This window comes from Xiphophorus couchianus, chromosome 20 (assembly GCF_001444195.1).
Source record: "Xiphophorus couchianus chromosome 20, X_couchianus-1.0, whole genome shotgun sequence".
In the NCBI taxonomy this organism is placed as follows: domain Eukaryota; kingdom Metazoa; phylum Chordata; class Actinopteri; order Cyprinodontiformes; family Poeciliidae; genus Xiphophorus; species Xiphophorus couchianus.
In genome coordinates this window covers 24,241,996-24,260,588 of record NC_040247.1, presented here as the reverse complement: position 1 = coordinate 24,260,588, position 18,593 = coordinate 24,241,996, and the positions used below count along the sequence as shown (strand labels likewise).

The 18,593-nt window shown below is 42.7% G+C and overlaps 1 protein-coding gene across 4 annotated transcripts in view; it reads left to right on the top strand.

The window, feature by feature from the left end:
- Positions 1–18,593, top strand: part of arhgap46a (Rho GTPase activating protein 46a) — a 44,057-nt gene that overhangs the window by 23,913 nt on the left and 1,551 nt on the right. For 2 of the 4 annotated variants that reach the window (XM_028003590.1, XM_028003592.1), the window contains 7 exons: positions 3,661–5,065; positions 9,286–9,955; positions 11,142–11,234; positions 15,057–15,130; positions 16,340–16,539; positions 18,079–18,170; positions 18,257–18,426. In XM_028003590.1, coding sequence (XP_027859391.1) covers positions 3,661–5,065; positions 9,286–9,955; positions 11,142–11,234; positions 15,057–15,130; positions 16,340–16,539; positions 18,079–18,170; positions 18,257–18,426 — 2,704 coding nt within the window. Of the gene's footprint in view, positions 1–2,717; positions 2,832–3,660; positions 5,066–9,285; positions 9,956–11,141; positions 11,235–15,056; positions 15,131–16,339; positions 16,540–18,078; positions 18,171–18,256; positions 18,427–18,593 lie in introns of those variants that run through there. The other 2 variants (XM_028003593.1, XM_028003591.1) reach the window with 2 other exon arrangements.

Sequence of the window (18,593 nt, the reverse complement as noted above, 5' to 3'; positions counted from 1 at the left end):
CCAGACTCGCGAGAGGTCAAAGATGGCTGTTTCCTTTGTCACCCCCACCAAACTCCCACCACCGATCTTCATTGCTGCCATTGAGGGAGGCGTCTCCGTGACGATGGCACAGTCACGCATTGTGTTGGGCTCGCCTAGCTGCCACAAAGGCCTCTGAATGAGCCCTGAGGAATTCCAGCCTTCCCGCTCATTCCCTTGCTGCACTCTCCCACGACTAATCCCCACCCCTTCTCATTTACACACACACACATTCACACTCACTCTCACTCTCTTGCTGCTCACTCAGACCTCACACTAAAACCACCTCCAAATTACCCCATGTTTTCTAGCTGTGGCTTTTCTCGGCATTGTGCTGCTCCGGTCTTCCTTTTGGTGCAGAATTTAGAACCGGGCTTTTCATTAACTTGGGTTGGTATGTGTTTGGTGTGTAACGGGATGACAAGCCTTGGAAAGAGATTGAAAGTCCTGTATAGTGAACCTCAAGTATTTGCAGGGCCTTAGGGACCACAGCCATCCGCTAATGGCTAAAACCTACAAATACCTGAAACCCTCCCTAAAAACGCTCATAACTGCCTATTTTAGTAGTTCAAACCTCAAATATACCACAATATGCATTGATACACACCATGGAAACCATCTTAGCGCTACCGCAGAAGCTAACATCTACAGTCTTATCTACGCTGTTGGTGGTATAGTGCCAAGGAAAATAGATGGCACTCCTGAGTTGGTGGCTTTGAAAACACCAGTCATTATCTTCTCAAGTATCACTGTGCCGAGGTGCAAGGATACATTTTCTTTCAAATATTTTGGAAAATATCTTTTGGGAAAAAAATCGGCAAATATCTGAATTTTTCACAAATAATTTGGAATTGCATTCCACAGAAAATTTGCAAATACTGGACCGCAAAAAGACTGGTGTCTACTGAAGACAGTTTGACGTCAGTCTAAAATCACAACAGTCATTACCTTAAGGATCATGACACTCGGTATGTCATCCATGTAATAAGACATGGTAAACAGTCAAAGCATTTTGCCATGTCTGGTTTGGACAAAGAAAACAAAGACAACGCCTTAAAAAGCCATCCCTTGGAACTATGAGAAATGAGCTGCTAAGCCTCTATTTATTTTATCAGGCAACACAAAATGGTGCATGAACTCAAAGTGGAAGAAAACATAACCATGATTTTCAAAGCCTTCACTAATAAAAATGTGGTTTATTCAACCCCAGCATGTCGGTATGTCCCAGAAGCAGCTTTTATTGCAATTACAGCTGCAAGTCTTTTTGGTTCTCACTCTTCCAGCTTTGCACATCTACAGAATGAAAAGTTAGCACTTTTTATGCAAAACAGACCTCAGTCAGAATAGATGGAGAGCTTTTGTGAATCTTTTCCATTATACGTCTCTCACAATAGCCAGAGAGGAAACTGGATAAAACAGGAAAGGTTGGGCCACCAGTTTGGCTGTATTTCAGAAATTTAAAGCAAAATATGAATCGATAATTATTGGTATCAACTGATCTGAAATGCTTATCATGTTTGTCAGCCATATTGCCCAGCCACACAGGTGACTTCTGTTTACTTATTAGGTGACATCTGAGGGCATTTGCTGGATTTTATCTAGGGGTATCAGAGTAAAGTTGGCTCAATACAAATGCATGACACTTTTTTTTTATTTCAACGATTCTCTCATTTTCCTTCCACATCACATTTAGGCTCTTCTTATTTTCCGAAGGTGTGTAAAAGTCCCTCCTCCATAAATGCAGCGTGTGAACCTCACATAAAGCATTTCCTGTTTGTACAGCATATAGGGAAGCCCTCTCTCCCAACCCTCCTAGTTTTCTCCACACAGGAAGTAGTGATCACTTCTTCTTTGGGGGTCAATCCTCACAAAGTTAGTCACTCACACAGCCCAAATATGGAGAAGCCCAGTCATGTTTTATTCACCAGGCGATTAGATCCTCCTAACGCTTTGTTTTTATGCTGGAGTACCAGACTGGGATTTGTGGTTTTCTGCGCGGCGTTAAAACACCCGGCTGTGAGCCACCTGTCGCGGTGGCTCCTCTTCCTGTTTGATGAGGCCAGAGTGAGAAAACGTCCCCTGGTTCAAAGCGAGCAGGCGGCGGTTCCACATGTTTACAGCTGTCACCTGACCACCCTGTGTAACCAGTCACACTGCCACTGGCTTGTAACACTTCTAACAGTGGTGTTTCATCAGAGCGGTTGTTCGCACGTGTCTGTCTGTGGATGTGTTAAGAGGGCAATAAAACGTCCCGGTAGGCTTTGGTGAGGAAGAGGGTGTGGGTTGATGTTCGTCAGATATCAGTGCAGCGTATTTGGGTGGCTGCTAATAGGCCATGCCTGGATGGCGACTTTGCTGGAGTGTTTCAGGATGAGTGTGTGTTTCAGGATGAGTGTGTGTGTTTACATTCAGATGACTGAGGCAGCGTGAGTCACTCTGTATGGGGAGTTGATGGAGGGTTATGGGGGGAGACACAGACGGGGTCCTGATAAAGAGATGGAGGGCCAAACCGTAGCTGCTAGGATTAAAGGAAGTTAGCCGTTGGTTTGAGGGAGCTCTGGGGAATTGTTTCAGCATTGTTCCAGAGAGACGTAAGGGGCAGAAGGAGGGGGTCTTTCCACCTCCTACTCTCCTCCCTCGGCGTCCTCTTCCTGCTGTTCTAGTCCAACTCTCAAGTCATAGTGTTCCCGGTGAAGAGACTCTTTTTAAGCACACGTTCTCAGCTCCGCACTGATCTGTTTGTTTGGCTTTACCCAGATGATCGGCTTTGATGTAATTAATTACCGTATTGGACTAGGTCGGAGTGTGTGAAGGTAAGACTGCCTGGCCTCAATTTAAACCCATTTACCTGTTTTTCCTTTTAAGAAAGCCTTGTGCCGCTTTACACGTTTCTCAGCGTAGACTCATGGACGTACACGTTTAATGCTGGTTTTAGATGCAGAAGTTGTTCTATAGGCCACGTCTTGATCAGCAGAGGGATGAGATCGTAATAGAGGATTAAAAAGCAGCAGCAGCGTTGAGGGCAGCAGACCAGAGCAGCGTGACCAGATTGATGGCAGATTGTTTTTCGTTGCCGGGATTAGCAGCCGGCTCTTGGTTTTGAAGTTTGGCCGGTCATTCAACCCAAAAAGGGGGGAGAGTCACCCTTCGGGAAACCTCATCTGTGAGGAGCTGTGGTCTTGACTTCATTCAGGTCTCCGTGCTCTGATTCACTGCTCAGATGTTCCAGCGGCGACCCAGCAGCTCCGCATTTGATCATCTACATATGAGTCCAAGTAAATATTTTTGCATGAGTCCCGATATGGTCCCCAGACATGAGTCACACCTATTAAGAGAACCTCAAGAGAGATATGTTTTGTTCAGTCAGTCGGTAATTTTAGGCTACTGATTTGCACAACACACATACAGGAGTCATTGTGTTGTGGTTTTGACGGGGCTGTTTTGACTGCCAGGCTAAAAATGGACTCAAGTCTTTAGAGGTTGGGGAAATGTTTGGAAAAGACTTCATGGATTGCTGGAGATTTTCCCAGCCTCGTCAGGCCTGCAGTTGTCATATATAATGATGCCGTTTTTATGACAGGCTTTTTAAAGCGTTTACTCTTCTACTGCTACTGAATTTAAATCTCACTTATGTCTTTCCAGGGATAATGCTCAAAGATGGCAGCCAGCACCTGGTTCTAAAGCAGCTATGTTGGTGAAGGTGAACAGCATGCAGCGCGGCCAGCCCAACCCACCTCTTCAGCACAGTGCCCTCAGCAAAGCCAGCACTACTTCCCTCCACCAATCCTGCAACACGCCCAAAGGAGGACACCTGAGCTCCAGCCAGGGCTATAAAACAGCCCCCTCTGGCAAAATGACCAGTGATGCACGTCAGGCTCACCACATGAGAAAATCCAGCAACGGTAGTTTCTGTTTGGCAACGTCGGACGGTGGCCATCCCAGTCCGCTCCTCCATAGGTCACAGACTTGCACCCCTCGTCCCGTATCTCCTCCCTACGGTAGCACTGCCCCGATCTATGATGAGCCAGTTTCTGACTGTCCCATATATGACGAACCTCCTACAGATATGGAAGTAGAGGGGGCACACCTGTACAATGGACAACATTTGTCTCGTTTGACACCTACCCAAAGTCTCCAAAAGCCCAGACTTCTCCCGCACCCTCCGTCGTCACATCCAGGTTCTAGACACCGGAGAGACCCGTCTTCCTCTGACTACAGCCCAGCTGGTCTGGAGTGTATCAAGCACATGGTCAACGTGGACCCCAAACAGGGGCTCCCATCCAGCTCTCCTCTGCCTGCGCGAGCCGCCTCCCCCACGTCCAGACAGGAGCGTGTTTTGACTCTGCCTCAACCCCAACCTTCGCAACAATCACGAGGCCAGTTGAGGGACAGAGAGCCAGGAACCCCGGGTCCGAGTTCACTGGACAAAAAGCATAACTGGCGAATCCTTGAGGCCACCGTGCAGCGTGCCATGGACGCACGACACAGCAGGCAGAGCAGCCAGGCCTCGCAAGACTTCCCGTCTACAACGCCACAGGCCACAGCAAACTATCAAGACTCCGGTTACTCAACGGGTCCCTCTCCAAGCTTGAGAAGAAAGAGCCGGAGGAGAATGGGAGGCAGCGGAGGGGCAGGAGGCAGGCCGGGCTCCGTAGGCAGCAGCGGGGAGCTGTGCGCCCTAAATGAGAGACTTATGGCTGAAATGAGGGAGGTGGTGAGTCGCTCCAACACAATGAGAGAGGTGAGAGCGGGACTGGACCCGGAGATGGGGGAGAGGGGCGTTGTACCTCGGACACGCTCCCCCGCCGACTCACTCAGGTGGCTTGGAGGAGGAGTGAGCTCTGCGGGCAGGTGTCCGTCACGAGAGGATATCAGCGGTGCGCCGCGGTCACTAAAGGGGACAGCTAACTACGGCCCCCCTGCTTTGACCCCTCTGGAGATACCAGGGAGGCAAAAAAGAACCTATGAAAAGGTGGATACATTGGAGATGAGCATAAATAGCCAGGCCAGCCTGTCTTCACCAGAGACTCCAGGACCACCATCACAGGTATCGTCCTATTATGACTATTGGTTGTAGGTCTGGGGCCAAGTTAATTCCTAGTACCTTTTTGTAATCCTCCTGTCATTATATGTAATAGTTAATACTATGAGCAAAAGCAATATCTTTCTGAGATATATTAGTGACTAGCATAGTTGGCATCACTAAGGCCAGTAATATAAAGTGTCAATGACCTGCATGTTTTAAATGTTTTCTAAAGTGTGGTTCTCCCTGTTTGCAGTCTGAATTGTAAACCTTTTCCTTTAACTTGATTTTAAAAACATCACTGATACTGAAAATGGCTAATTTAAGTCTTACCTTTGTAACGGTTTAGTTGTTATCATAACCTGGTAATGCTTAAACACAATATACACACTATTGGAAGAAGACCAGGGCTGATGAAGCTACAAACAACCCATTTCTAATCTGTTGCTGCATGAATAAACATTTAAGTTGTCATTCTAGCTAATCTAACACCGTCTTTACTATGTAATTAAAAAGCTTAAACATGCTTGAGTGTATTTGAGCTGGTGGAGCTCTGATTACTGATCTCTCTGTAGATTAGCTATCGGATAAGAAAAGAATTTGCTCCCAAATGAGGCCCGGTCATGCTTGGATAAAGCATCTTTGTTTTCATCTGCGAGTTGTGTGAATTTTTAGATATGCATGTGTCTAGTTCCTCTAAGTCACAATGAACAGATTGTTTGGCAGGGGAGAAATGTACCTGCTGACTGATTAGATTACACTGTGTGCACAATTATTAGGCAAGTCTTATTTGTGCGGATTACTTTTAATAATCACTGTCTACGGCGCTCTTGGTTAATCCAGAAGGTTAGTAAACTTCAAACATGAGTGTTTAAGAAAGTAACAGTGATGTTTTGGTTTTCTTAGGAGGATATTTGTTTGTACTTAATCTTTGTGCATTTATTATTGTTGAGAATTATTACTCAATCAAATGAAAAACAAACATTTTCCCATCTCACTTGTTTTATTTTCAACTCAAAACTTTCCAGTAAACATTTCGATCATTTAGTTAGTCGCTTGATCAGTTTCATGCTTGACTCTTCTCAAATCTTTGGTAGCTAACTTGTCTTATTTTTCTCAACATGTTTCTTGCGACCCATATGACCATTTCAACAAAACTTTTGTTTCTGTGATCAGACTTCAAGATCTTGGTTATTCCAAGAAACTTTTGGTTTATATTTCACTTTTCATAGTCGATTAAATCTCTTTTTTTTAACCCATTTTTCCTAAAGAAAAGTAGCTCCCTAATAATTATGCTCACCTTGTGTTGACATCCTTAGGTCACACGCTCCGTCATTACGTAGATAAACTTTATCTCCTGTTCTTAAGTAAATAAAGAATTCATGTTTGTGTATACTGTAGTTAGAAAATATGCCTGAAAAATGATGGTCAGAATACTCAGTTTTTTAATACTTCTGCACACAGTGTATATTTTTCAGACCACACTGAGGACATTTGGTTACATTTGAGCCACAGGTCTTTACAAAATCTGCAGAATGAAAGAAATGTTGAGAATGTAGAGAAAACTCCTGCTTTATAACTATTACACCTTTTCACATCGTGTTAACGCCCATTAAGCCTTCCCTGTAATAAGTCTGATTCATCCCAAAGACTCATATATTGCACTTTGTAAAGAATGACCATTTGTAATTATTGAATTTTATGGTCTTTTTACAATGTAAAGAGACTAAAGTCCCTTTTCACATACCTGCTGCGTATCATGAATCCAAAAGCAGCAGAATGAGCTTGAACGAGCCACCAGATGTTCCTCTAAAGATTTATAACGCCAATCTTTCTGGGTGGGGTATAGAAACACTTATTTAACCAAGGATAGGAAGGAGTGGACCCCACTGTAGAGATGGAGGTCTTCCTCTGGCCTTCCATCAGCTCAGGGCAGTAATCGATGCAAGGCTTTGAAGTTAGCCACGTCTGTAATGCCTACTCATTTCCCACAGCCATCCTGTCTGTTATCAAGGCGGACATATTTCTAATTCTCAAACTCAATGCCCTCTTTCAATAGGTTATGATGGCTATTATTATGGCCTAATAAATATCTGCATAAAGCTGAGAGGAACTGTAAGGTAAATGGGAGCCATATATGCATAACTAGATACCCATTCTACTATAAAGGCGCTCCTGAAAGGGATTTAAATGGTCCCAAGACATCGGGCTGAGCACTGCTGGCTATAATGGCCGCAGTTCCAGCAGTAGTCATCGTCCTCTTACTGCTCTCCATCTGCCTCGCTCTGCAGGCTCTGTAAACTCATATGCCAGCTCTGCCCCTGGGCAGCGAAGCCCAAGCCAGGCCAGAGAGATTCAGGACATGGCCTCCTTTGGTCAGGAAGGAGGACCACTGAGGCCCATATGGTCTAGGATTGTGAGGAAGAGGAGAGAGGCGTTGTGGTACCAATGCCTTGTGGTACCACTGCAGCTGACATGTGTTAGAAAACAGCGACAGCGTTGAGAAGGGCCCCTTAAGTCTGCTGGAATGTTCTTCAGACCTGCTGATAGATCAGGCTTATACATTCATAGACTTTACTGGGGTTTTTTTTCTAAATGACAGGCTAACATTTAATTTTGCTTTAAGTTGAGACAGCTTTCCACTGGTCTATGAGACTCGCTGTGTGCTTAATGTGAGTAAAAGTACTCCAATGTCACTACATCAAGATATTTGCTTAAAATTTAAATACAAATGGCCTAAGATGAACCTGTTGTTTATTTTAGACAGGAGGGAAAAAATCTAAAATAATCCAAACTATTGACATTCTTTTTTTATAGATGTAAGCCAAAATATAGAAAAAAACATTTGCTAAATTTGCAGTGTCCTGGAAGGTCTTAAAAAGTTTTAAATATCTGAAAGGAACTAAAGTATGTCTTTGGGATAGTTTCTTCTGGTTGAAGATTGATGTTTATGAGTCTGCGGTTTCTTTTCTTCTAAACGATATAGACTAATTTTGTCTGAAAAAAGGTGAATATATCTAAATTTATTACTAAAACGTTTCAGTAGATAATTGTGAGGCTTGCTGTGTACCGCAAGGAGTTCAAGTTAAAAAACCTTGATGTAAAATTACTTGCTTAAGCACAAGCTAAACTGGAAAAACGTTTAAGTTGTTAAGCAAGCAACAACATGCTTAACAAGTTAAGCATGCTTAATTTACATATAAATGTAAATAGTAATTGTCCTAAAAATGTTTTCAAAGGTCTCCAGAATAACATGCATAATGAGATGATTTTAGCTGGTTAATTATTCTGTCTGTTTGCATAACTAGCCTGCAGTCTGCTGCTTTACAGATATACAGTTTGTAGCCAACTGAAGTTTTTTTAATTGGCTTACCTTGATAAGCACAGCGGGTGGAGCTCTTATTTTGCTACTGGAAATATTTTAGGCAACCAAATTTGTCTGTTTTTGGTAGGCAGGAAAAAAGTTTAGTAGCCTTGAGCTTTGAAGTTAAGAAAACTCCTGTCTATCTACTGCTATCTCTGGCCCCATTAGAAGTTGTCTTAATCCATAGGAATGGTGTAAAATTGTAGCAGTTTTGCAACTTTAGCTTGTTAAAACCCGAATGTATCTTAATACGCCTCAACAATACGGACTCTGTTGATCCAAACAATTATCGCTGATTATTGGAAACCAAAATCTGAAGTCCAGTTTCCCCTAACACAGATCGTTTCATTCCACCCAAAGATCCAGTAATTAGAGATCTTGGTGCATTTTATGTCCTACTAAAAACAACCTCCGCTTTGGGCCTCGTCTTGCTCTGTGTGTTGTTTCTGGCTGTGTGTAGAATATATCTGACCTTCTCGGTCATTTCTTCTAAGGAGTTAGAGCTGCTGCTTACTCTACCGCAAAGTTCAGAGGGAGTTCTTGCGAAAAGGAAAGCTTTGGATTTTCTGGAAGGCCGGTCTGATGTTAGGGAAGAGCCGGGGTTCGGACTGCTGTGCTGGTGTGCAGCCAGAGTTTAGGAGGACGTACTTTCCTGCCAGCTACACATCCAGCTGTAGGAAACGAATGTGCCGATCTTGCTACAGTTTCCCCTGGAGTCCCAGCACTGCAGAGAGGGGAGAGTATTAGGCGAAAGGCCGTCCGGCTCTTAGTGTGACACAATGAAAAATGCAGCTACACTCAGAGTTTGTATCTCTCTTTGCCTCTCCCTCTTTGTATCCACTACCTCGTTGATTCCCGTCCCTTTCTCCTTCTCCTGCAGGCGGGAACCCTAGAGCTACAGGCTCAGCTGGAGAGCAGGAAGAAAGGCATGGTGGATGGACGGACGGCGTCTCTAGGTCCGCATCGTTCTGCCAGCCACGACAACCGAGAAGGAGGCGATGGAGCAGAAGTCCGAGGAGGAGGAGGGTCCTCCTTCCAGCTCTCTTACGCTACCCTGCGGCAACCTCCGCCGCCGGACATGGGCATGGAGGACTGGGCCAGCAAGCACCTCAACATGCACACGCAGGGGCTGTTCCGGCGCCGCGTCTCCATCGCCAACATGCTGTCCTGGAACCGCGGGTCCATCAAGAAGCCCATGCTGGTCACCAGCGACCGCACCATCAGGAAGGAGGCCTGCGAGATGTTCAAGCTGGTGCAGGCCTACATGGGCGACCGGCCGTCGCGCCTCGACCGCCGCCACTGTGCGCTGCTCATCGTCACCAAGTGCTGGGACATGCCGGGGTTGCGGGACGAGCTGTACGTGCAGCTGGTGAGGCAGACCACGGGCAACGCCAGCCCCCGGAGCCTGGCGGCGGGGTGGGAGCTCATGGCCGTCAGCCTGGCCTTCTTTGCACCCTCGCCGAAGTTTCGCTGCTACCTGGAGGGCTACATTCAGAGACACACGGAGCCCAACAGCGACAACAAATGTGAGTCTCAGACTGAGGCACAGGGTGGGTCACCTTTCTTTCTGTCTGCACCTCCCTGTTTTGTCTGTGATTTAGGACGTAAACAATTAATCGTGATTAATCGATTAATTAAATAATCAACTAATTTAGGAGTCGATTAATCGTTAACTGGAGTGTACAAATTCAAAAAAAGGCAATTTGCTGATAGAACAATATACTAAGAGCAGTTATTAAGCAAAAATCTTGCAAAAAATACAAATATTTCGCGTTTAAGAAAATTTAAAAAAAAACAAAAAAACTTTGGAAATATTTTCTACCCAGAACTCCTCAAGTGATAGTTTTAGCTTCATCTGGTTCAAATTCTGCGAAAAAAAATCTCTTAATAAGAACCTGTTGCTCTCCAATTATTTATAAATTAACTCAAAAATAAATCAGCAGATCTGCTGAACTGTTTTGATGTTAAATCAAGCAGGAAAGGCTGAACTTTTCACATGTTGACGTTAGAAGTATTTTGTAGCTACAGACGCATCTCTTGCTACAAAGGATCAAGCTAAAGGAATGCTGCTGTTGCATTTTGATCAATGAAATGTTTGTTTTCTCATTTAAAAAAGGAATTGAATTTTTGTTTTAGGGCTGAGGTTATTATTGGGAATAATTGTGATGAATTGATTATTAAAATAATCAACTAATTTAGTAATCGATTAATCACACTAAAAAAAGGCTATTTGCTGAAAAAAATTACATATTCGGAGTGATAATTAAAACTAAACCATACAAAATATAAATATACATTTTGCATTTAAGATAAAAATGCATTTTTCTGTAAATATATTTTACCCGACACTCCCCAAGTGGCTTTTTTTTCTATTCAATTGTTTCAAAGTCACTAAAGGGAATGCATATTGCATTCTTACTTTATAAAGGAACTAAATTATTTGATTATTTGCATCTTTTAATGCATTTCTAATATTATCTAAAAAAAAAAAAAAGATTTGTGTGATTAAATGAAAAATATGTAGAATGTTTTGTTTTACCTGATTAATCGGTTGTGAGAATAATCATTAGTTGTAGCCTTTCTGTGATACTTTTTGATAGAACTCAGTCCTTTTTCTTCATTTTCTGTCTGTGTGTGCTGTAATAGTGTGTAGGAGGACAGATTTAACCATGGAAAACGGCGTCTTGTTCTCCGTTTTCACCAGAAAATTGATGTTTGCCCTCTTTGTTTTCATAGTGACCCAGTTTATTTTGGAGCAGCAGGAAATTAAGCTGAAAAAGAACTCGAAGTCCAGAAAGAAGCGGAAACAGAACACAGAGGAGGAAGAAGGTGTGTTTTCTCGCTCATCTACATTTTTCAAAATACGTCTCGGTTGTCGCTTTTGCAAGAAGCGAGCAAATCCCACTTGCGCCAGCGTTCCTGCTTTAGCTTGTTATCCAAGCCGGGAGTCCCACACATGGTTTTCCACTCTCCGCAGAAGCCGTGCAAAACCATTACAAATCAAACGGACTGCTCCCTGCGGAGAGGCCGCTGGAAGAAGGATGGAAAACCGGGGGCCGTGTAGTTTGTCAGATGAGTGCGTGCTGATGTACTGGCACAACGAGTGGGCTTCACAGACAGCTGAACAGGGAGGGAAAAATAGTAGGACGAGAATTTCAGATGGTCCTTCACAGCCACAATGGTCCACTCTGTGAATCATCCTGGCATCATTTCTGGTCATTTCTTCATCATCATCATCAGCAGCACGTGGCTTCCTTTCACCGACTCCTTTGACTTGGATGGTTGGTGACGTCGTCGTCGTCGTCATCCAGCGCCACAACAGCGGCCTCGCGTCGAGCTGCTGTGATTCAGAATCACACAGAGTAAGGCTGAGCTCAGAGGTCAAAGGTGAAGCCCACTGGTTAAAGATCAAAATGAGGAAAATAAAACCTACATTGGTAGTTAGAGCTGGAACACGAGTGGCAGCTTTGCAGAAGTCATTTTCACATTTTGACATTTGAGTTGATTTTATTTGATGGATCAACACAAATTGGGGTCAAAATTGTGAAGTAAAAAGATAAAAAGGATTCGCAGCAGTGAATTTACATTCAGTTCTCCTTTTTTTAATGCTGCTACCGTTGATTTTATAAGTCACCTAATAAGGTTGTTGGGGAATATTATAACGACCTCATGATCGTTTTTGTGATTTTTAAAAAATTATTTCTTATCAAATCACAGTTTTTATGGAGTTACATATTTGACAATATGTTTCCAAAATCTACATGAAGAAGAAATAAACATGAGAAAAATATGACAGTTTACACATGCAAACATTTCTATTCTCTAAATAACTTAAATAGTTCAATTTTTGTTACTCGCTATAAATAAAGGACTATAATTTAACATCAAGTAAGGCTGACACAGCAGTGTAGTAGCAGTAAGGTGAGTTTGTCCCTTGAACCAAATGTTTTCCACCATTTTTGCAGAAATCTTGCAAAAATCTTGGTGGAAGTTATGGTGCGTTTTTCCACCATAACTACGCATTATGGTGGAAAAAATGTGGGAATCTGTTGATTTGAGGTGAATTTCTGCATCAGGAATCGCAAAAAACTGGATCAGTGTGTTGATTAGAGAAGTATTAGTTCCTCTCCACTCAAATCTGACCTTTAGGAGACAGTGGCTGCTTCCATGTAAATGTCAAATTTATTTTTATAACACATTTAAAACAAGTTGACCAAAGAGCTTCAGCACTTAAACCAACCATCATAGTGTAAATTAAAAGTTTACAACAAGCTGTTTTAGAGGATCAAAAAACAGGTTCCTTGGTCAGATGAGACCAAAAACCAAACTTTTTGGGTTACGGAAACGTTAAAAGAGCCTGAGTGCTTGCAGGAATGCTTTTGCAAAGTAGATAGCAGCTGACCAGATCAACAAGTAGCTGTGATCAGCAGCACTGGGAGTTGTTTGGTGTCATGTTGTTCTCAGTCCGGCGCAGTACTCTCAAGCATCTAATGGGCTCCTATTTCTCAAAGGCATTGGTTGCTTGGTTGTCGCTGCACTGACGGCGTCGACGCTGATGCAAATATACGCAAACGGTGGCGTTAAACCAGCAGCAGCACAGGGAGCTGTCCTTTAAGGCTTCTCTCCCACTAATTGTTCTGCGTCTCTGCTGGGAGCTTTTGTTGGGGTAGAGAAGAATGTGGAGATCAAGGACAAATTATTGGTCTGATCTTTCTAAATAGATGTAATGATAGTCTGATGTTTGTCAGATTAACATCTCACATAGGAGTCACCTGTTTGCAATTAATCTAAGCGCTTTGACCCCAGGGAACATGTCGGGGACAGTTTGTTACTTTATAAATCCCTGCAGAAAGCATCTCCACATGGGCCTGCCTCAGGTACTTGCTTTGGTGAGGACACTGAAGAACAACAATAAAGCCCACAAGAGCTTAGTGTTTGGCTCAAGTTACCTCATTGATGAAAGACGGGGGATTATATCCATGCCTGAATGTCAGAACTTTCGTTTTTGGTTTTTACTTTGAGAGCTGGAGGAGGACACTTTCTGAGGGTTGGGGGGGGTTACTCTTTTCAAATCTTCTCCAGGTTTCTTAAAGTGTGTCCAGTCTTGGGGGGCAGCTCTTGTAATTAGGAATGCAAACAATTAATCAACCTACGATTAACTGTCGCTTAATTGTTTGTTAGATTAAAATTAGTTCCAATCGATCAACTTCTATCGTCCGCTTGGTGTCAAACTCCAGTCCTCAAGGGCCGGTGTCCTGCAACTTTTATGTAGATGTGTCTCTGCTGCACCACCTGAACAGAATAATTAGGTCATTAGTAAGGCTCTGGAAAACTGATCTACACAAGGAGGAGGCATTTAAGCCATTTCATTCCAATGTTTCGTTCCTGTGGCACATCTAAAAACTGCAGGACAGCGGCCCTTGAGGACTGGACTTTGACATCTGTGGCTTAGACCTTCTTTTAGTGTTGTAGTTTGGCTGCCATCCAACAGAGGGCGCCGCTGGTCATCCTTAAGCGGAGCCTGCTGATACAGAAATTAAAAATGGCGGAACTACAGTACATCGGAATGGAAAAGAGAAGCGGACCCAACGGATAGCGGTGTGGGATGGAAAACGTACTTTTATGTGGTTTTGTTTTGAAATATAATCACTCGACAAAATCCTTGATTTATCACCTTAATAGCTCTCATTGAGCCGTGCTTTAACGTCAACAGCGTCAACTTTTCAACCAAATATTACGCAAGAGCTACAAAGTATAGGACGTGACGACAGAAAACGCTGAAAAAATATGTAACTTGATTTAAAAAAAAACCAAACAAAAATAAGCACATCTGATATTGAAAGCTGTCATGAGTTAACCCGCTTCATGGAACAAAGTTTTAATATTTCCTTTTTATTCAGTCAGTGTTTAACACAGCTAACTCAAAAATAATGTTAAAATTTGGTGATATTTAAAATAAATTCACCATATTTTGAAAAAATGTAGCCCTTTATGTTGTTTTCTTTTAAAAGATAATTGCCGCTTATCAATTAATTGCTAGTCAATCTTATTGATCAGTCAACTTTAGAATAACTCACTAATCGATACCTTGTATCCCTACTTGTAATGCATTTCAAATAACCATAAACTATTTCTCTTCTGAAATAGTTTATGGCTCCCAATGCAGGTGTCAGACAGGAAGCCCCTCAAGCTGCTTCTTCTCTCTTTTTAAATGTGTGTATGCTGATGAATCACCTGTGTGTGTGCATGGGCGTGTGTGTGTGTGGGGGGTGTGTGTGTGTAGATTGGATCGTACCTCAAGCTTTTTGTAGCAGCAGTAAATCTCGGCTCAGCCTGACAGTTTAACCGGGTACGCTCTAATCCCCACATGCCGGCGTCGCACCGTCAACATGTCTCTCTAGTTACCGCCGCCTGCCTCCCAAACTCTGCCTCCCCTTTTGACATCTGTGGGAAATAAAAACACTGCTGTTCCCGTTCATGGGAAAGAATCTAAATCATTTGTTGTTCTGTGCGTTCAACGCTGACTGACTGTTCCAGAGTTTTTACTTTGGGATCTTTTGAGGACATAGAGAAGGGGGTTTATGTTTTTTTGTCTCCAGAGAAGTTTGGTTTTCTTTGGTCCTAAGTGTTTGCTTGTTCTGTTCTCCGCAGGCCTTCCTGTCAGCACGTACGCCAAGTTCTGCCATCGGAAGCTCCTCAAGGTGGCGATCACTGGAGGCAAAAAGGTGAGCAGGGCAGAGAATTTTTTATTTATTTATTTATTTTTGCTTTTTACAATATGCAAAAGTTTGGAATGCGATTTGAGGTTTTCTAAATACTATTTGTTTATGGAAAAACAAGATGGGAACAAAAAATGTTTTCCATCCATCTTTTGTCAATCAGTTTCTGTTCATTCTCCATCAGTCGCATCATGTATCCATATTTTAGTCCATCCATTCATTCTGTCCATCTGCTTGCCTGTACATCCATCGTTTGATCCATCCATCTATTCGTCATCCATCTATCCCCTCATCCATCTGACCATCTGTTCACCATCTGAGGATGGATAAAATTCATGCTGTTTTATCCATCCTATGATTTATGCAGGTTCTATTTTTAATGTCTGCCTACTGTAAATATGTCACAATAACACACTTTGGCGGGACGATAAATTGTTCCAGAAGGCATTGTGATAAACGATTATATTGTTGTTTTGAGACCATTTTCAAATGGCATAATGCAAGTACGCCTTCTGAAAGTTCAATAAACTGTAGTTTCCAAAGAATATTTAACACTGTATTTGGGAGGCATTTTAAATATCCAAAAATAAACAAACAAAACAACCGAAACAAAAAATAAAATGCATTATGAGGTCTCAACAAAACAAAATTGCCCTTTAAAACAGATGGGGAAAATAGGAAAAAGTGCCTCTCAGAACTTTTATAAAAAATAAAAGTGCAAGTAAGAGTGGCTGTCAAAAATTTCAAACTGGTGGCTCTTCACTAATATTAAAAAAATATTTAAAAAATGTAGCAAACAAGCATGAAATTTGTCACGCTCATTTAAATTTATAATGAAATTTTTAAAATTCTTGCTTATTGCGACAGCCTTTGTCACAGAGTTAGAGTTTGATACTTTCAGCATGTGGCTGAAAGTCCTGAGAACTCTGCAAGTTTGAGTCGACTAAAGTGTAATTTTGAAGCGAAAGCTGTGCAGGAACACGATGCAGGACATTCAAATCAGCTTGAAAGGTACGAACCTCCTCTGAATCATCCGTCTCTGAAGGAGACGTAATTACAGGTGTGCCGAAACAGTCACAGGCAGAGACGTAAACACAAGGCCCAGTCACAGCAACGCACCTGCAGGCCTGGCCGTGATTTGCCCTTCCCATCCCCCATGTCTCCTTGACACACTTGGATTGTAAATCTACCTCTTGCTTCCCCGTTACTCTGCAGGGTCTGCGCAAGCCCACCTTGGAGGAGATCGACCACAGCAGACGGGCCATCATCACCCCGTCTCTGTTCGGCAGCTCTCTGGAGGAAGTGATGGAGCGGCAGAGCGAGCTCTTCCCAGACAGGAAGCTGCCCTGGGTGCAGGTCCAGCTGTCCCAGTACGTCCTGGCTCTGGGCGGGGCGCAGACGGAGGGCATCTTCAGGTGAGGCGGACCCCGGGTCGGCCGACGACGTGCCTCGACACGAGCGACGCTGTGGCGGTCTGGCTAATTAAAAGGGGTTTTCATAAGAACATGGATGGCTTTTATTGCATCTGTAGTGTGTGTAAACAAGTGTGTGTGTGTGTGTGGTCTTGTGATTCCTTTTGTTTCTAAGCAAACTTTGCTGCTCATAGTCGCTCTGTGTAACGCGACACCGGGTGATGTGTGTGTTTACATTGCTGTCCGAGCGGCAGAGCACGTGGGGTCCTCTCAGCGATGTGCGTGTGGAGAGTTTTCAGTCGGATTAAATTCTGTATGATTTCCACATGTTTACAAATCAGATCCCTTTACGAAACAAACTTCATGCCGTGGAATGTCTCTGGAAGGCATGTTTGGTTATGATGACTTCATTGTGTTTTGATTTTCGTCTCCAGTAAAAGTACGGCTGCTGGGATCAAGAGGTTGTGTTTAAAAAGCTGCATTTTAATTCAAGTTAATTGAATTGTGTGTGTTTATGTTGCACCAATTCACAACAAATGCAATCCAAAATCGCTCTGAGGAACATGTGGAATAGAGACGGAGGTCCCTCTAGTGGCCAAAGAGTGCAACTGTGGGATTTTTCCGTCTTTGTCACTCCGAAAAATGTCTGATTATCAATCAGAATCAGGCGATATGGAGTTAAAGTTTGATCACAATATTTTCAGGTACTATTGTGATAACGATAAGTGAGAAAAACTGTGTAATACTCCTCTATTTAGGTAACTAAAAACATGTTGAAAAACGCATCTCAAAAGTAGTAAACCTGACTGGGTCCTGACAACCCAGTCAGTTTGGGGGTTTATTAAACATCATTAATTGTAATTTATTATGAAAATGACAAATCAAATTTAATATCAGAAACTTATCCCAATATATAATATATACTGCAATAAATGGCCACTTATTATCAGATTTTCTTATCTACAGACAATGTGTATCTACACACAATTCCTTCATAGTGATGTAAAATACATGTTGCCAGTAATTATAAACTTTTGATTGCTTTTTTTTTTCTGTTATGGAGGTGACACGTTGAGGGATCATTTACATACACCAGGTCATTTTCCCTTACATGAAATAATTTGAAATATGCATTTTGGATTTTAATTATTTAACAAATGCTTATAATTTTTTGAACGTACCACACACACGCACACACCCGGTATGTTTGGTCAAAGAATCTGGCAGTGGATAATATATATATAGTACCTTTCGATTTCATTTCCCTAAACAGAGCAGAAGTCGCTTTAGTGCCAATCTACTCCAGTCAGTTCCTCCTACCTCAGCCAGAGCAGCTACACATGAAGTTAAAATTGGACTAAATGACATTTAATCATTTAGTCCAAATGACTAATTGACTTATGGACTTTCAATTAGTCAAATGTCATTTAAGACATTTAAATGTATAAATTTAAACCACCTTAAGGCCTAACATTGCAATTCTTGCTGACTTTTTAGGACCCAGCTGAAACCCTAGCGTGTCTTTTTTTCTTTGGTCTTTAGAGTGCCTGGAGACATTGATGAAGTCAACGCATTAAAGCTCCAAGTGGACCAGTGGAGGATTCCAGAGAATCTCTCTGACCCCAACGTTCCAGGTATGGGTTGGATTTATCATCCACAGACGTTTTCACATGCACACCGTCAGGCTTTATGGATTAATACGGTTTTCTTTTTGATGAAGCCTCTCTGATGAAGCTGTGGTATCGGGAACTGGAGGAGCCGCTGATCCCAATGGACTTCTACAAGCAGTGCATCATCAACTGCGACGACCCGGTGGCGGCCATTGCCGTGGTGCAGTCTCTGCCAGAACTCAACAGACTGGTTCTGTGCTACTTCATCCACTTCCTTCAGGTAACAACCAGCATTTTCTCACATACTGTCTGGAACAGGGATGCACCGGTCCATTTTTTTCCCCCTCTTTCGATACCAATATAAATATGACATTTAGCCTCTGCCGATTTGATACTGAAAAACTGTGCTGCTATGACTTTAAACGTTTTTTTTTTTAAACACAGACG